General features: G+C 42.2%; 1 protein-coding gene across 3 annotated transcripts; it reads left to right on the top strand.

Moving 5' to 3' along the window:
• Window positions 1-2,057: 2,057 nt before the first annotated feature.
• Inip (INTS3 and NABP interacting protein) lies at window positions 2,058-19,351 on the top strand. Of its 3 annotated transcripts, none has more exons than XM_008831137.3 (5): window positions 2,058-2,197; window positions 3,521-3,601; window positions 13,509-13,611; window positions 16,825-16,915; window positions 18,473-19,351. In XM_008831137.3, exons 2-5 carry the CDS (start codon window positions 3,577-3,579, stop codon window positions 18,566-18,568), a joined length of 315 nt encoding a protein of 104 aa, XP_008829359.1. In that variant the 5' UTR covers window positions 2,058-2,197; window positions 3,521-3,576; the 3' UTR covers window positions 18,569-19,351. The 3 variants fall into 3 exon arrangements, with proteins under 3 accessions (XP_008829359.1, XP_017653120.1, XP_029418393.1); XM_029562533.1 differs by lacking the exon at window positions 2,058-2,197 and adding an exon at window positions 2,590-2,726; XM_017797631.2 differs by lacking the exon at window positions 3,521-3,601.
• The last annotated feature ends 83 nt before the right edge of the window (window positions 19,352-19,434 follow it).

The following is a 19,434-nucleotide window of genomic DNA, read 5'->3' as shown; positions in this document are numbered from 1 at the left end:
TGTAAGTATACCATGCTCATACAGTGCTCTTAAGGTCAGAAGGGATGCCAAATCTGGAACTGGAGTTATAGATGGCTGTTCATTAACATGTGGGTGCTGGGAACCGAACCTAGATTCTCTGGAAAAACAGTAAGTGCTTAACCACTGAACTATCTCTCTAGCCCTCACAAAGGTTTTTCATTTATTTTATTTTATTTTTTAGTTTTTGTGGGGGTTTTTGAGACAGAGTATATAGCTCTAGCTGGCCTAGAATTCTCTATGTTGACCAAGCTGGCCTATATCTCACAGAGACTCACCACCTCTGCCTCCTGAGTGCTGAGATTAAAGACATATACCACCACACCCGGCCTACAAAGTTCTTTTAAGTGAATTTGTTAAGGATTTTTGGTATGATTGCTTGATTAAGACAGTTTATACACCAGATTATAGACGAGACTGAAAAGTTCTCCTTAGCAAAATTATATCTTAATTAAAATAGTCAACAGAGCTGAATGTGATAGAACAGGCCTGTACAGTGCCAGGACTCAAGAGGCTGAGGCAGGAGGATTCTAAGTTGCAGCCCTAGGCTACATAGTGAATTCAAGGTCAGCTTGTACATAATAAAACCTTGTCAAAAAAAAAAAAAAAAAAGGTTGCTCAAGAGCTGGTCTCAGAGAAATTCTTTTCTCTAAAGTGAAGGCAGAATGTGAAATTTAAGGATTTGAGCCTTTGTGACTGGAGAGATGGCTCAGCAGTAAAGAATACTGGCTGCTCTTGAAGGAACCTGGGTTTGATTCCCATCACCCATATGGCAGCTAAAAACTGTCCCTAATTCCAGTTCTAGGGGATCTGATGCCCTCTTCTGACCTCTGTGGGCATTGCATAACATGAGTGCACTTACATACATGCAGGCAATACACTCATACACATTAAAAAATAAATACAAATAATATTTTTTTCTGAGAGAGGATCTCCTGTCTCCCTGTAGTTCCAGATGGCCTAGAACTCACTGTGTGGACCAGGCTGGCTTTGAACTCACAGAGATCTGCTTGCTTCTGCCTCCCGAGTGCTGGGATTAAAGGCATGCACCACCATGCCTGGTAATAAAATATTTTAAAAAAGAATTTGAAGAATCTGGGCCTTGACACATGACAAAGTTTTTGTCTTTGAAGCTCAGTATACTACTGGATGTGATGTAATAACATCTCAAAGTCTCATTTATAAATCATAGAGTGGCCTGAGCTGATTTACAGGAAGCACTTAGCCTGTGGAAGACATTCACAAACTTAGTACAGAGTAAATAAATCCTTGGACTTGAACTGTTTCAGTCATGGGCCCTGTAAAACAAAATTATGCATTTTACGTATTAGCAATAGGAAACATAAATCATTTTATTAATACTTTAGAAATAGAGTCTCATGTAGCTCAGACTGGTTGCAAACTTGCTATGTAGCTGAGGATGACCTTGAACTTCTGATCCTCCTGTCTCTATCTCAGATGTGTGGGATTTAACAGGTGTGAGCCCCTACGTCTGGTATTATGTAGTGCTGGGGATCAAACATGGGGCTTTGTGCATGCTAAGCCAACACTCTACCAACTGAGCTACATGCCCAGCCTGAAAACATCAACTTTTTTTTTTTTTTTTTTTTTTTTTCGTCTTTTTGAGACAGGGTCTCCCTGTAGCCCCAGCTGTCCTGGAACTCACTATGTAGACCAGGCTGGCCTTGAACTCACAGAGATCCGCCTGCTTCCGCCTCCCGAGTGCTGGGATTAAAGGCGAGCGCCACCACGCCCGGCATACACACAAAATTTTAAAAATACACAAATAAGAAGAAAAATCGAGAGATCTGCCGCTTCTCTCCTGCAAAACAGGACTTAAAAGCCGACGTAGGTGCTAGGGACCCATCTAGGCTCCGCCCCGTCCCGCTCGGCGTATCAGGGCTCCCAGCACCTGCCTGCATCTCCCATGCGCCTTCTGGGCTGTCATTCTTCAGAAGGCGGCCTTTGAAGTGCGAATCCTTGTGCACTGCGGCGGCTGCGCCCAGGCAGGAGGCGGGACTTCCGCTTCCTCCCGCATCTGTCAGTCAGAAGGCGGAAGCCGGCGCGGGCGGGAAGGTTGTAGTGCGGCGCATTGCCGCGCTCTCCTGGTACCCAGTGGTCGCACTACCCTGGCCAGCCGCGGCCCGACAGCGAGGCCTCCTAGAGCCCTGGCTTCTGGGTAAGTGGATGCGAAAGGTGCGGGAGATGGATGGAGCGTGGCCCCGCCGACCGGCTGCGACTTTCCGGGTAGCCGCGGCCTCACGCGGGGGCTGCTCACTTCCCCGGTGTCTTTGGTTTCGCCCACCGCGTCCCTGACCCCTTCACGAGATGGTCCTGCACGTCTGAGCCCCGCTTCGCTCACCCTGGGCTCCAGCCGCACAGACGGGGATTCGTCTACACCCAGCGTCTGTGGTCTGGTCTGGGCGGGTCGCTGGCTGGCTCTCCCTAGGCATCACGCGTCACTGTTAGTTCTCCCTCCGCAGCACTCTAAACGCCGTTTTGTTTTGTTTTGTTTTGTTTTTTGGGGTTTTTTTTTGAGGCTGGGTCTGGCCGTTTAGCCCAGGCTGGCCTCTCTAAACGCCGTTTTGTTTTGTTTTGTTTTGTTTTTTGGGGTTTTTTTTTTGAGGCTGGGTCTGGCCGTTTAGCCCAGGCTGGCCTGTGGAACTCGCGATCTTTCTGCATCAGCCTCCCGAGTGCTGGCATTACAGGTAAGCACCGTTCTTTAAGAGCGCATTTGTTAAACTTTTTTTTTCCCTTCCTGGCATAGTTATTTGAATAACACCATTTTCCCACTGGGTTTGAGGGTAAAGAAGGATCTTGCTTATTTTGTCTCTAGTACAAAAGCATTAAGCTTAGAGATCAGCAGGCGTGGAGCTGGCTCAACGGGTAAGAGTGCTTGCAACTCAAGCATTAGAACTTGAGGTGGAATCCCCAGCGCTCACGTAAAAAGCCAGTGTGACTGCAGTGCTGAACCCCAGGGAAGACAGGCAGGAGGATCGCTGAGGATTGCTGCCGTCAGCCTAGCTCCAGGTTCAGTGAGAGACCCTGTTTCAAGGGTACAGGCCAGAGAGTGATAAAGCAAGGCACCCAGGGTCCTCCTCTGGCTGCTCACACAAATGACCACTCCTCTTCATACACCACCGACACTCACAAGGAAACCAGCAGTCCAGGGCTGCCTACTAGTTTTGTGACATTGGACTTCCATATCTATGTAAATGGTCATAAATATGAAAAGCAACAGTGTATGGTGCAGAATAGGTACATCTTAATGACATATAGTAGACTAATGCTAAATGTTGGTATTAACATCAAAAATGAACAACATTCATTTAATAAAAGTACATGAGGCATTTGCAGAGGTAAATTTGTGATTTAAGTCTGTGCTTTTTAAATGTATAGGAAGAGAATAAGGGACTGCAAATAGCCTAGCTGTTCTTAACAAGTTTGAGACTGTAATGAAAAGGCCAGTGCATTTTATATGTGCACATAAATTGTTTTACAGATGATTGTAAAGTGCTGATCAGTGGCCACTGAATATAATTGAAACAGAATAGGAAGATGGCAGCAAATCCTTCAGGACAAGGTAATGCATGCTGGAATTTCTGTCACTACTAGGAACTTTCCCCCCATATAATAAATGTATTTGAAGTAGAGAGAATTTAGTCTAGAGCAGTTACTGCACCCAGAATTAAAAAATGAATAACAAAGTCAAACCCCAATTTAAAATTAGTCTAACATTTTATCAGCTACACATTTTTAATATTCTTAATCCTATATTTTAATCTGTGTTAACATTAGTGATTCACATTGTAAACTTTTCTTTTTCTATTTTGTGTGTGGGGTATGTATGCATGTGTATGTATTTTGCATGTGTGTGGGTGTATATGCATGTGAAGACATGAGGTTGATGTTGGAAGTCACATACCCTTGTCTTCCACCTTATTCAGTGAGGCTGGGTTTCCCTCCCTCCACCTTCCTAGGCTGGAATTACATGCTCACCTGCCACTGACTTGGGTTCAGGGATCTGACCTCTGGTTCTCATGCTTGCGGGAACAAGTGCTTAACCACTGAGCTATCTCCACAGCACACATTGTAAACTTTTGTTCTCTGACACCTGTGTTCTCTTGTATTTTTTACTTGAAATTAGAAATTCTTTTTTTTTTTTTTTTTTTTTTTTTTGGTCTTTTTGAAACAGAGTCTCCTTGTAGCCCCAGCTGCCTTCCTTTGCCTCCCAAGTGTTGGGATTAAAGAAGGCATGTGCCAATGCCCAGCTAGAATCACTTTTATTTATTTATTTATTTTTTGGGTCTTCTTGAGACAGGGTCTCCCTGTAGCCCCAGCTGGCCTGGAACTCACTATGTAGACCAGGCTGGCCTTGAACTCACAGAGATCCACCTGCCTCTGCCTCCCAAGTGCTGGGATTAGAAGTGTATGCCACCTCGCCTGGCAGAATCACTTTTTAAAAAAAAAAACAAAATTGAAAAACTTTTTTAATTATTATTATTTTTTAATGTGTATAAGTGTTTTGTCTGTGTGTATGTAAGTTGCACCTGTGTCATGCAAAGCCTGCAGAGGCCAGAAGAGGGTGTTGGATCCCCAGACACTGGAATTATGGATGGTTGTTAGCTACCTTGTTGGTGCTGGGAATTGAACCTGGTCCTCTGCCCAAGCAGCCAGTGCTCTTAACAGCTAAGCCATCTCTCTAACTCCCAGAATCACTTTTTAAAACTGTATTGTCCTCAATAATAACCATGCTTTTATCTTCATTGCAATAAAAACTTTAAAAAATTATTTATTTATTTATTTATATGTTTTGCCTGCATATATGTGTACCACATTCCTGCAGTGCCTAGTCTGATCTTGAACTTGTGATCCTCCTGTATTAGCTTCCCAAGTCCTAGGATTACAAGTATGTGTCATCAGATCCAGCTTAGAAAGTAAAATTTAATCTTTAGAAGTATTAACTCTTGCTTTGTAACTATTTTCATGCTTAAATCTTGAAGCAAGCCTCTTTCCATATTAGGTCTGAACTCTTGTTTGACTTTTATGTATGTTTGACCCATTGTGGGTCAATGTTCCACTTATGGCCTTTTTTTTTTTTTTTTTTTGTCTTTTTGAGACGGTCCCCTTGCAGCCCCAGCTGGCCTGGAACTCATTTTGTAGACCAGGCAGGCCTTTAACTCACAGAGATCCTCCTGCCTCTGCCTCCCAAGTGCTGGAACTACAAGAATGCACCACCACACTCGGCATTGATGGCCTTTTTTAACATTAAGTTAGAAGGGTTCAGATTAAAGTAATTTGTGTTTGATCCTCAGTACCCCCTTCCCCAAAGAAAATTGAAACATGGGGCTGAAGAGATAGCACAGCAGTTAAAAGCATGTACTGTATGCTCTTCCAGAACACCCAAAATCTGTTCCCAGACTCATAACTCCAGTTCTAGGGGATCTGCTGCCTCTGGTCTCCACAGAAACTTGCACTTGTATACACAGACATACATGTGTACCTATAAATTAAAAAAACAAAATCTGTAAAAATGGGGCTGGAGCCGAGCATGGTGGCACACGCCTTTAATCCCAGCACTCAGGAGGCAGAGGCAGGTGGATCTCTGTGAGTTCAAGGCCAGCTTGGTCTACATAGTGAGTTCCAGGATAGCTGGGGCTACAGGGAGACCCTATCTCAAAAAGACCAAAAAAAAAAGGGGGGGGGGGGCTGGAGAGATGGCTCAGCGGTTAAGAGCACTGACTGCTCTTACAGAGGACCTGGGTTTGATTACCAGCACCCACATGATGGCTACGAACTGTCCTTAACTCCAGTTCCAGGGGAATCCGAAGCCCTCTTCTGACCTCCACGGCATTGCATGACAGGGGTGCACTCACATACATGCAGGCAATATACTCATACACATAAAAATAATAAAAATATATTTTTTTAAATCTGTAAAACTGAACCAAAATGAAAACTAGAAGTCCATTTAGAAAAAAACAAATACTGCTGAAAATCACACAGTACAGTAAAAATGAAGATAAATTTTAAATTATTCTTTATTTTAATAACTCAGATTTATAATTTGCTGATGTTTTCTTTTAGTAGTTGCAGTAGAAGTGTAATTATTTTTAGTGTCATTTGAATGGCCCAACAGACATACTATGGAACATCCACAATCAAAGAGTAACTTTAGGTTAGCCATTTGGCTTTCAGTGCTCTTCTGTTAGGAATTTTGTTGGCGTCATTGAGCTGCTGCTGTTAGACACCAGCAGAGGGAGTCCTTATCATGTTCTGCAGATTCTCAGTAAAAATATATATATAAATCTATACCAGGGTCTTTTGTATTTTACCCTCTACATTGTTATTTCTGTACCATTTATGTGTGTGAATTACATGATGTGGAGGTTGATTGTCAAGTCCCTTAGCTATCCTATAATGATTACTGAAAGAAGCATGGTTAAGAAAATCTCAATCTACCCAATGTAATTCATTGGTGTCTCTGGTGCAGGACCAGTTTGATGTGGTGTTGGTTACTTGAGAATGTTTTTAGTGATGTATGGGCATAAAATGTTTCTATGAAATTGAAAATGAGAATATATAATTGTGAATGAAATAAGGCTATCATTCTAAAAGTGGAAATATTTTTAGTGTACTGTTTATTCTAAGGTAAATTTTTAAAATTTTTATTTATGTGTTTGAGTATTTTGCCTGTATGTATGTAAGTGTACCCATGTCCTACAGTGCCCGCAGAGGTCAGAAGAGGGTGTTGGATCCCCTGGAACTGGAGTTACAGAGGGTTGTTAGCCACCACGCTGGTGCTAGGAACTGAACTCGGATCCTCTGCAGGACCACCCGGTGCTCTTAACTGCAGAGCCATCTCTCTAGGTCCCCCTCCCAGTTCTTTTTTTTTTTTTTTTTTTTTTTTTTTTTTTGTCTTTTTGAGGCAGGGTCTCCCTGTAGCCCCAGCTGGTCTGGAACTCACTATGTCGACCAGGCTGTCCTTGAACTCACAGAAATCTGCCTGCTTCTGCCTCCCAAGAGCTGAGATTAAAGGTGTGCACCACCACATCTGGCTAAGTCCCCCCAATTCTAAGATAATTTTGACAGATATATGAGGATATTAAGTAATTCCTACAATATATGAAATAATATAGTAAACATTCTTAACATCCTTGTGCTTCTGAGAAGAACACAGGCACATCAAATTACAGCATGAGACCACAGGAATTAAAGAAAAATCTCATGTAGTCAGTATAGCATTTAGTTTAAGTAGGGCCTCATATAATACCTTTGGGTGTCTGTGAATTCTGATGGTGAGAGACCATTATAGAAAATTACATTTAAGTCATATAACCAGACAGGCTGCGGTAGTCTGCCTTAAGTTTTAAGTTTGAAATAAGCAATTATTAGTACCTAAATAGTATTTTTGGCTTTTATAGATTTTACATATTTTCATAATGTAAATATTTTGTTCAAAACTCATACATAATTAATGCTAGATCATATTTTAAAGTTTATGACAGAAGAATACTTTTCAAAGGGTTCAACAAGATCAGAATATGAAAGGCCTACATACCCTTTTTCTTATGAAGGAGTTCATGTGGCTCTTGACTGATTAAAGATGGACATTAAGCTATAGAATGTCTACTGGAGAAATATTTTGTGAGTAAAGTCCCAAATAACGTATATGAGGTCACATGTGTTGTGTTGAATGAGTGTAGAGTGTAGCAAATTTTGTTTTTTCCTGTCTCTCAGAGCTATATTATTTAAATCCTTCCTGAAGTGGACTTCTGAGATCCTAATTATGTGTAGGTGACACATAATAATGTGTGGTCTGTAAACACCCCATAGAACCAGAGGACTTAGCCAGGAGGTCAGGTAGTGAACGTTCACAGCCTGGCTATGCTAGGGTAGTGGGGCAGGTTGCAAGAAACCAAAGAAAATACCAAGAAGCAGCTTGTGAGCAGAGACCAAAGTAGTTCAAAGGAAAAGCAGGAACTTAGCAGAGAAGGTCAGGTGGCAATAGTTGGGGCAGGTAGTGCCTCGTGGGGGTCCTGTAGCACCAGAAGTTCAGGCTGTGCTTATCCTCCACAGTGCTAAGATCCAGTGATGAATGGCTGGAACAAGAGCACTCAATCCCTCTCTCTGTACAGCGCTGCCTTTTAAAAAACAAAACAATTTTTTAATGTGTGTATATGTATGTGTGGACCTGTGAGCATGTGTGCTCTGTGACGGCTCCTGGAGTCTACCTTGTTGAGGCAGGGTCTCTCTTGTTTCTTTTGCTGTGTATTCGAGGCTGGCTGACTTGTAAGCTTCCAGGTGATTCTTCTATCTCCACTTTGCATCACATCTCACAGTAGGAGTGATGAGATTACAGATACATCCCACCATATTGAATTTTTTTTTTTTCTTTTCTTCTTTTTTTTGAGATGGGGTCTCTGTAGCCCCAGCTGGCCTTGAACTCACAGAGGTCTGCGGGTCTCTGCCTCCCAAGTGCTGGGATTAAAGCCGTGCACCACCACGCCCTTCTCCCTTATTTTTAAAAAAATATTTTATTTATTATTTTTATTTTATGTGTATTGAGTATATTGCCTGCATGTAGGTAAGTACACCCGTGTCATGCAATGCCCTCAGTGGTCAGAAGAGGCTCTGGGTAGTGCTACTTTACCATATTGCTTACTGTGGGGAGAGGTTTTATGTAAGCAATGACATCATTAGCTTGCTAGCTTGGCTTGCTTTTCTATGACGAAGCAGTGACTGATATTGGAGGAGCAGGGAGCAGGTTCCCGCTCCAGACGATAAAAGCTTGTCCTGTTTCCACTATACCTGGGATTAGCTCACCTTCCCTGGACATACCATTCTTGGCCTGCATAACCTACTTTCATTGCCTGGGGAAGACAAAGGGGCATTTCAGGAATATGACAGTTGATGTTGATGCCCTATTTTCCTCAGGGAGCATACTGGCAAAAAAGGGGATTAGAGTTCAGGTGAAGAATTACCTGGAACACCGTTATTTTAGAAATGCCAGAATGAACTGTGAATTATTGAAAAGAGGGAGCCTGCTGTTGCTAGTATTGGATGGCATAGCATGAGCAGAGAAGGACAGTGGGAGAGGGCAAATTGCTAAAGTGGCTGTGGCATGGCATGGACACATTTTCCCCAAACTCCAGGCCATAGCCAGTTTGCTGATGCCCAATTTAAGAGCAGGTTTCAATGAAAATTACAAGTCTCAGCTGCTTCTGTCTAAGTAAGCAGGTCTTGGTATGAATGCACTATACCTACCGTGCCATCCCAACCAGTCTCTGTCCTCTCCAGTTCTCTTTCAATCGGTATACAGTTCTTTTTTTTTTTTTCGGTCTTTTTGAGACAGAGTCTCCCTGTAGCCCCAGCTGGCCTGGAACTCGCTATGTAGACCATGCTGGCCTGGAACTCACAGAGATCTGTCTGCCTCCCAAGTGTTGGGATTACAGTATACAGTTCTTACAGTCTCTAGCGTGGGTATTCTTTGACATACTTGAAAGTGCTCTTGAACCATACTCATTCTCCTGGCCCAGGGCTTCTCCTGAGCTGTAATTTTCTCCTCTCCCTGCCTTTCCTTCTTAGTTTTCAGTGTTTTGACATTTCCATTTTCCCCTCTAGATAGGGATCAGAAGATGCAAGTCCCTACAGATAATACAGACAAGTCTGTTCAGGTCTATACATCTCGAGAGTGCCCAACTAAAGGGGAGAACTATTCTATTTGGTTCTAGTTTATTACTGCAATGGGGGATGGGGGCATATAGATCCCTTGTTACCAGATCTTGAGATAGGTTTTCTCAGAGACTAGAAATCTGATGATTTAGTGTGTAGTCCTTCATTGTTTGTTAATTTTTTTAGGCAAAATAATAAATTTATTACAGTGTAATTGGCAGATCTTGCTGACATATTCTCTCATTGTTTGAAAAAAATGTGAAAATGAAAAATAACTTTAAATATTATGCCATTAGAGGGGTCTTAAGGATCGGGCCTGGGTTAAAGTATTTCATTTTTTCAGAGAAAATCTGTGTGCAGATATATCCCAGTTGACATTCAGAGATGAGACTTGGTTGTAGCCGTGGAGGTGAAAGTCACCACCCAAGGCCTTTGGAATTTTGCTAGCCCTAAGTTCTACATGAGTAGAGGGCTTCACTGAAGGGCCAAGGAAAGTTCTCTGAAGCAGAAACAGGAGGTGACAAGAGACAGTGTCAGGCTGGGACTAGCTCGGTTGATACTGCTTGCCTGGCATGCAAGAAGTCCTGGGTTCCGTTCCCAGCACTGCGTAAAACAAAGTGTTGGTGGTGGCACTTGAGAGGTGGCCACAGGAAGGTCACGGGTTCAAGATCTTTAGATAGAGAGTTTGCAGCCAGCCTAGGATACATGAGACCCTGTCTCAAAAAAAAAAAAAAAAGGCCAACATTGGTGACAAGGCAGAGGGGGGGATTGAGATAAGGTAGCTTGTGGGGAGGGGACCTCTGCAAGACCAGCATGCCCTATGTATATACCCACCCCTTGAAGCAGCAGCAGTAGGTAGATCTGATGGAAAATTCCAGTGGTTTCGAGAATCTGAAAACAAGGTCAAGCAGGATTGTTCACTGAATCCTAGAGTTCCATGTGTCAGGGAGGTACTGGTGCTGGGTTCATGAGGGGTCCCAGCCAACAGCCCCAGCTCCTGGAAGTCACAGTCAGGCTGTCTTTCTAAAATGGTGGCCTCTAACTAGGACTGATGAGCTCCCATGATAACACTGGAGTTGGTCACATGGGCCCCATAGTGACCAGCCCAGAACTGTGTATCCTGACCCCAGGATTTGAAAGACACAAACTGGACACCCTTCTTGATGTTAGAGAACACCTGGGTGACCTGAAGCTAGACATTGTTCCACAGGTCAGTAGGGTTAGGCACAACCAAGAATCCATCGAGGACAGTCTGGTCAGTATCTACAGCCACTGTTGTGTCAGGCTCCCCGACAGTCTGAGACAACAGTCTCCACCCTACCACTGTCTAGTAGTTCTGGCCACAGACCCTCTTCCTGAAGGTCCAAGACCTGCTTCTTGCAACACTAACCGAAGGATGTCATGAAGCAGGTCTGCAAGGGGGTCCTAGGGACTGGCTTCTTGTTCTCCACCCAGCTGTCTGTGCCATGGTGCACCATCCATTTGCGTAGGCCTTCAGTGGCTCCAGGTGTGCCCCATCTCTACCACAGATAATAAAAGATTCCCTCCCCTCTCCCACCATCTCCCCTGGGGCCCTGCCCCTCCAGTTACTCTAACCCCTCTCACTGGCTCATTTGTTTTCCTGACTCTCAGCCTCCTTCATTGTTTATATGTTGGCATTTAATTTGGATTTAGCATGCTGACCAGTGTAGGACTTTGCAACCTGTGCTCTAGATCTTCTAAGTTTGAAGTTTAGAATCAAGCCCAGTATTAAGTATTTGATAAAAGGAGGTATCTCTTTGCATCCTATTGGTCGTGCTCCATTTATTTCTTAGAATTGCTTTCTGCTCACTTTGACTTGTTCCCTGTAAAATTGTATCATTTCTGAATAGCACCTTGATCTGAGTATTCCTTATGCTTTTCTTCTCCACACAGAGGAAAATGTGCACATCTGTAGATTTGACTGCAATATTTGGGGCCCCTACATTTTATTAGAAACAAATCCTATAACTCATACGTTGGTGATTAAAATTATTTAGGACAAAATCTTGATGTTGTAACAGTTCAAAAAGGCCCTAGATGCTCACCACTGCAAAAAAGTCTTCAGTCACTATTATATTTTACATATATATCCATTATGAACTTTGTGTTAAATTTGTGTGTGTGTGTGTATGTTTAAAAGTTTTTTAAAATATTTATTATTTTCCCTGGGTGTAGCAAGTAAGCAGTGATCCCCCATGGGATCCTGCCTCCAGGTTCCTTCCCTCAGTGATGGATTGTCACTGGAAAGAGAAAACTTTTCCTACCCAAGTTGGTTTTGCCGTCTCAAAAAGACAAAAAAAAAAAAAATTATTATTTTTATTTTATGTTTATGAGTGTTTTGCCTGCATGTATGTAAGTGCACTATATGTGTGTAGTGACTGCAGAGGCCAGAAGAGGGTGTTGGATCCCTGTAACTGGAGTTATGAACAGTTGCTAGCCACCATGTCAGTGCTGGGAATTGAGCTTGGATTCTCTGCAAGAGCTGCTCTTAACCACGGAGCCATTGCTTCAGTCCCCCCACATTTTTTTACATTTATTTTCTGTGTATGAGTATTTTGCCTGCAAGTATATAAGTATACCATGTGTTTGTACTGACTGCAGAGGCCAGAGGAAAGTGTCAGATCCCCTGTAACTGGAGTTACAGATGGTTGTTAGCCACCATGTGGGTGCTGGGAACCAAACCCAGGTCCTCTGCAAGAGCATTCTTAACTGCTGAGCCATCTCTCCAGCCTTCGGTGGTTGTTCTTTTGTTTTTATAGGAACCAGTCACCTTGTATTGGCCAGTAGTTCTCAGTCAGGATATAGAAAGATTCAGCCCAAGTTGAATTCTTCATGCGTGGGAGCTGAGCTGGTAGTCATGTTCAGGAGTACAGTGCCTTCCAGACTGACCCCTTTTTAGCGGTATTTGCATAGCTGCTTATATTTGAGTTCCTTGTAAGAAAGACAGTAGCTGAAGAGCATGTAGGCTGTTCCCTTTCCTTACGATGATGTTCATGTACCTGTTGTAACTTCTCTGAAATGCTCCAGCAATGCCTTTGGTGGTGAAATCCCCCACCAGGGTCCAGCTTGGCAGGTCTCCCAGTTTAACCTCAATGAGCTTCTTCTCCTTCATGGTACAGGTTATACCATCTTGGAGTCCTGGTGTCCACCCTTTTTTTTTAAAGACAGAATGTCAGTGGGGCATGGTAGCGCACACCTTTAATCTCAGCACTCAAGAGGCAGAGACGGGTAGATCTCTGTGAGTTTGAGGCCAGCCTGGTCCACCTAGTGAGTTCCAGACCAGCTGGGTCCACTGGGAGACCCTGTCTCAAAAAGACCAAAAAAAAGAAAGAGAGGATGTCATATAGCCCAGGCTAGCCTTGAATGTGCTATGTAGCTAACCAAGGAAGAGCTTGACCTTCTGATCTTCCTGCCTCTGTCTTGCAGGTGCTGGAGTTATAAGCATGTACCACATCTGGTTTATACCATATTGGGGATCAAACCCAGGGCTTGTGTATGCTAGGCAAGCACACTACCAACTGGACTACATCTCCAGCCCCCTTTTTGTTTTAAGAGAGCCCAGGCTTGCCTTGAACTCTCGTGTACTTCCTCCACCTCCAAATCCTGGATTACAGGTCTCTGCCACCACATCTGGTTATGTATTATGCTTCTAAAGTTGTGAGAAATGGCCAGTAGGGAGAAAGAATTTGCTAGAGAGTTCATTAACATGCTAGAGAACAGTAATTTTGCTTTCTGGGTTCTAGATGGCCTAGATCTAAAATGCTTCTTATCCCCCTCTTTTGTTTCCCTTTTAGGCTTTCAAAATAAAAATAGAGTTGCAATCTTGGCAGAACTGGACAAAGAAAAAAGAAAATTACTTATGCAGAACCAGTCTTCAACAAATCATCCTGGAGCTAGGTATTGACTGTTCTTTGGGGGTGCTATTATAAGAGGAAAATGCTGCTTAGCACACTTTGGTGGCTTCCAGTCACTGTCAGAATTACATCTACATTAAAAAAATTTTTTTTAAATTTTTATTTAATGTGTATGAGTGTTTTGCCTGCACATAAAGTGCACTCATGTCACACAGTGCCTGTAGAGGCCAGAAAATGGCATCAGATTCCCCTGGAACTGGGATTATGGATGGTTATTAGCAGCTGCATGGATGCTGGGAGTTGAACCTGGCCAGTGCTTTTATAACTACTCCAACCCCTAGGTCTGCATTTTAACCCTCCTCCCCTTACCAATACACTAGTTTTGCTCAGTCTGTGCATTCCTGTTATAGCATGTGTATTTCATCTTAATTGCTGTTGTCTGTGAGCTTTGTCCTGCCTGACTGTATATCCCTCGTGCTGAGCACAGAGCCAGGTAGCTAGTAGCTGCTCGAGAATCTAGTGACTAAGCGATTGCCAATTTGTTTTTTATTTATAATTGTTCAACCTATATGCAACATAGTTGTGATAATTTAAGTTTAATTATTATTCAAACAATAAAGGTTTTACTATTGATGAGCATTATGCTGTTTGTTTTAATGGTTTTTAGAAATAATGTTCATGAGGATAATGATAGATGGCGTGTACAATCTGTTTAAAAGTAGGGGAAGGGCTGGAGAGATGGCTCAGTGGTTAAGAACACTGGTTGTTCTTGCAGAAGACCCGGGTTCAAATCCCAGCACCCACATGGCAGCTAACAATTGTCCATAACTCCAGTTCCAGGGGATCTGACAGTCTCTCCTGTCCGCCATGGGCATTGCATGACATGGGTGCACTTACCTACATGCAGGCAATACACACATACACATAAAATAAAAATAATAAAATATTATTTAAAAATAGTAGGGAACAGTAAATTATGCATCTAAAAAAATAGACTACTTCAAATTCTATAGAAATACCATAGGTTTTTTTTTCATCTAGGTAAATGCTGATAATGGGAAGAGAGGCGGGAAAAACTTTGACTCTGCAAAATCTTTTTAAAATTTTATTTTTTTAAGTTCCATGGAATAGGGTCTTGCTATGTAGCCCAGGCTGGCCTGGAACTCAAGTTTTCTCCTGTCTTGTGTCTTGTGACATGCTGAGATTATAGGTGTGCACCACCATTCCCTGTTTAAAAGATCTTTGTATCTCAATAAAGAATATGTAGTGAAACCAAAATGGCTCAAGGGACAAAGGCACTTGCTGCCAACCCTGACAGCCTGAGTTAGATCCCCAGCACTCACATGGTAGAAGGAGAGAACTGACTCCTGCAGGTGGTCCTCTGACCTCCAAGTACATGTATGTCTTGGCATGTGCTCTCATGTGCAGGTACATACACATACCTCTACACATGAATTTTTTTTTTTTTTTTTGGTTTTTTTGAGACAGGGTCTCTCTGTAGCCCCAGCTGACCTGGAACTCACTATGCAGACCAGGCTGGCCTTGAATTCACAGAGATCCACCTGCCTCTGCCTCCCGAGTGCTGGGATTAAAGGCGTGCACCATCACGCCAGGCTATTTTTGTTTTTTTATGTGTATGTGTGTATTGCCTGCATGTAGGTAAGTGCACCCGTGTCCTGCAATGCCCTTGGAGGACAGAAGAGGCTGCCAGATCCCCTGGAGCTGGAGTTACAGACAGTTGTTAGCTGCCATGTGGGTGTTGGGTTTCGAACCCAGGTCTTGTGCAAGAACAACCAGTGTTCTTAACTACTGAGCCATCTCTCCAGCCCCCATAAAACAGATTTAAAAAAAAAAGTTAAACAATCCATAATGAAAAATTTGACTGAGCCATAAGGCCATGAAGGTTTGGGAGTTAACTCAGTGGTTCCATATATGCTTAGTGTGCATGAAGCCTTGGGTATGATGTCTAGCACCCCCTCCACCACAAAACGAAAGCACCAGATGAGATGACATCTCTTCAAAATTATTGTACAACATGGTGATTATAGTTAATGATGGTGTATACTTGGAAATTACTGAGTTGATCTTGGATGTTCTCATTATTAAAAAATCAGTATAGGGGCTGGAGAGATGGTTCAGCAGTTAGGAACACTGGTGGTTCTTGCTGAAGACCCGGGTTCGAATCCCAGCACCCACATGGCAGATAACAACTCTCTGTAACTCTAGTCCCAGGGGATCCAACAGCCTCTTCTGACCTCCGCGGGGATTGCACAACATGGGTGCACTTACCTACATGAAGGCAGTACACGCATACACATAAATCTAAAATAATAAAATTTTTTAAAAAATCAGTATATTGGAGAGGGTGTGTGGGAGGAATTGAAGTGGGGAAAGAAGGGGTGGAAATGATGTAAATACAGTACTCATGTATGAAATTCTCAAAAAAATAATGATAAAGCAATCAGTATATGAAGTGATGGATAGGTTATTGAGCTTGATCTAACCATTTTGTTTTAATTTATTTATTTATTTGGTCTTTTTGAGACAGGGTCTTTCTGTAGCTCCTGCTGACCTGGAACTGGCTATGTAGACCAGGCTGGTGTTGAATTCAGAGATCTGCCCGCCTCTGCTAGGATTAAAGGCGTGTGCCACCACGCCTGGCTTGCTTTTTTCTATTTTTTTTTCTTTTCTTTTATGTGTATGAGTGTTTTGCTTAAACACACTGCTGTGCAAGTGCCCCTGAAGACTGGAAGAGAGTGTTGGATCCCGTGGAACCGTAGTTATGGATGGTTGTTAGCTGCCATGTGGGTGCTGGGAATCCAATGCCATCCTCTGCAAGAGCAGCCAGTGCTCTTAACCACCAACCCATCTCTCCAGCCCCCCCCACCCCTTTTCCCTTGGTTTTTCTGAGATAGGTTCTCACTATGAAGTCCTAGCTGGGCCTGAACTCACTATGTAGACCAGGCTGGCCTCAATTTCACAGAGATCCACTAGACTCTGCCTCCCAAGTGCTAGGAGTAGAGGTGTGCACCACCACACCTGGCTCAGATTTAACCATTTTGCATTGTATACAAATACCGGAACATTGGACAGCATAAATATATACAATTTTTATGTGTCAACTTTTAAAAAAGATAATTTACTACTATAAAAATGTGCCAATCTAATAAATTCCCTTGAATAATTAAAAAAAAAAAAAAAGGAGGACAGGATGTCTTTGCCTTTCGCAGCCAAGTAACCGAGATTTCCATTTTAGCATCGCCCTCTCCAGACCCTCTCTTAATAAGGACTTCCGGGATCATGCTGAGCAGCAGCATATTGCAGCCCAACAAAAGGCCGCTTTGCAGGTGAGCAAAGTGTAACTGAGACTCTTGTCTCATTGGAGATTTCCTGGGTCCTAGAAGCCAGCACAGTAGTTATTTCAGTCTAGCAATACCAATAAAAATGTTCCACACATAATTGCAGTGGTTTGCTGATGTTCAGTTGTGCCCAGAGGAATTGAAGGGCAACATGGTAGTAATGAAAGTATCTTTTATGGTGTTAACATAGTCATGACTGCTCTCTGCTGTACTTTACCTAGGGACTGCCTGTGCACAGAAGTATCTGGAGATACAGAATGATCTAGAAAATTGAATTGGCTAGTTTAATAGTACCATATTTCAAATTTGCCATGCCTTTACTTTGTCTGATACTCTTATTGGCTTACTATTTGGGTTTTTTTTAATGGCCTGCACTGCTTGCATAGGAAATATTTAAAGGCTCATACTGTATGATTATGAATGTCCATATTCCAGCTTGAAAATGTTCTTCAGAGTAATAAAGTTTAGTATTACATTCATCTTGGATAACTTATGATTCCCAGAGACCTTGAATGAAACATTCTTTTTCTTGTTTGTTTTTGGTAGGCATAGCTTTTTCTTTTTAAAAGAATCCCAGAATTGGAAGAGATATTATAAAGATCAAGATCAATTCATTTTAGATGAATAAAAGTAGTCCTTTAAAAAAATTTTTTTTATTTATGTTTTATGTATATGTTTTGCCTGATGTAAGTACAACACATGTGTACAATGACCAAAGAGACCAGAAGAGGGTATCAGATTTCCTGGAACAGGAGTTACAGGCAGTTGTTAGCTATCATGTGAATGCTGGGAACTGAACTTGGTTCCCTGAAAGAGCAACCAGTGCTCTTAACTACTGAGCAATCTCTCCAGCCCCAGTCCTCCTTTTTTTTCGTAAGAGGGAAGTTACTGGTGGTTTTCTCATAGTATATTCCAGCATTCTCCATGAAAGGATGGTGGATTTTAACCTTCAGCAATCTCCCTCTCCTACCAACTGCTACTCTTCTTTCTCAAGCTTTTTGTTTTGTTGACCAAAAGATGGCTTTGGAATTTTTGCTGCTAGTTTTTTGTACTCCAAACAACAAAGCAATTCATGTTTTTAACTCATCTGCTGACGGAAGAGAATCACACTGGAGATGAAGGGGATGCTATTGAGCACCTGATAGAACATGTTGATCTGAACTTTGTGTTACTGTCCATCTTTGTAAACAGCATAAGAACTTGTGATTTTATAAAATATTTTTAATTATGTGTATGTATGTCAGTTTGTGGGTACATGCATGTATATGCAGGTGCCTGCAGAAGTCAAAGGAGGGTGTCAGATCTTCTGGAACTGGAGTTATAGTTAGTTGTAAGATATCTGACATGAGTGCTGGGAATAGAACTTGGGTCCTCTGCAAGAGCAGTATGTGCTCTTAACTGCTGAGCCTTCTCTGTAGTCCATAAGCACTGTCTTATAAATAAATTAAATCTTACGCATCCAGAAAGGATAAGTAATTTTAATGCCTTGGTTGAAAAATTGCGACTCTTAATAGCTTAATTGCTTTTTTTTTTAATCTTTCTCAGCATGCTCATGCACATTCATCTGGATACTTCATAACTCAAGACTCTGCATTTGGGAATCTTATTCTTCCCGTTTTACCTCGCCTTGATCCAGAATGAAGAAAGTATCTGTGATAAAAGGGACTTTGTAATATCAAAAGTCAAAGCTCTCATTCAGCTTTATACAAACTCTTGACATTCAGAATTTTGGTGAACTTAATTTTTATTTCTTCAAAGAGAGGAATATGTAAGTGAAAGTGAGAAGAGAAGGGGAGCTAGGATGGTGAGAACTTTGGAAGCTGTGTTGTCTGAGGAACTGACTGTGCTGACCATGACTGTAATTTTGTTGTACTGCATTTGATTTTTCACTCCGAGTCCGACTCAGAATTGGTCAGTCACACGTATCAGCACCCGCCTTCAGCAAGTTGGACTAAATGTGTCATGTCCACAGTAGACATTCAAGAACCATTTAGATATAGCTCCAGTGGTACTCCACCTGCCTGGCATGCACGAAGCCCTGAGTTTGGTCTCCACTACACACACCAGCCATGGTGGCTCATGCCTGTAATCCTGGCACTAGAGAAGTAAAGGCAGGAAGATCAGAAGTTTATATCTTTGACTATATAGTGAGTTCAAGACCAGCCTGGGGTACAGGAACCATTTATAATCCTATCTCTAAAGAAATAAGGATACTTTTTTAAAAAATGTGAGCAATAGACTTAAATTACATGCATTGTGATTTACAGGATTGATGTCTGTAACTTGAGTTTAGAGGCAACTTACCAGATTCTTTGAATTCAAAACTAGTTCTACTCTGAATTTTAAAAGAAAACCCAAAATAAGACCAAATTACCAACAGATCTTCAGTATCTTTTTCAAATAATCATAAATGATGTGACTAAATACTGTTACGAAAAACAGCTAAGTAATACAATGGCTTTAAATTTGTGCATATTCTCTTAGTATTGCTACATAACTTGTGTGAT

Source organism: Nannospalax galili, unplaced genomic scaffold (genome assembly GCF_000622305.1).
Source record: "Nannospalax galili isolate Female #2095 unplaced genomic scaffold, S.galili_v1.0 scaffold1255, whole genome shotgun sequence".
NCBI lineage: Eukaryota > Metazoa > Chordata > Mammalia > Rodentia > Spalacidae > Nannospalax > Nannospalax galili.
Note: the sequence above shows the minus strand (reverse complement) of the source record. Positions and strands in the feature narration are given on the sequence as shown.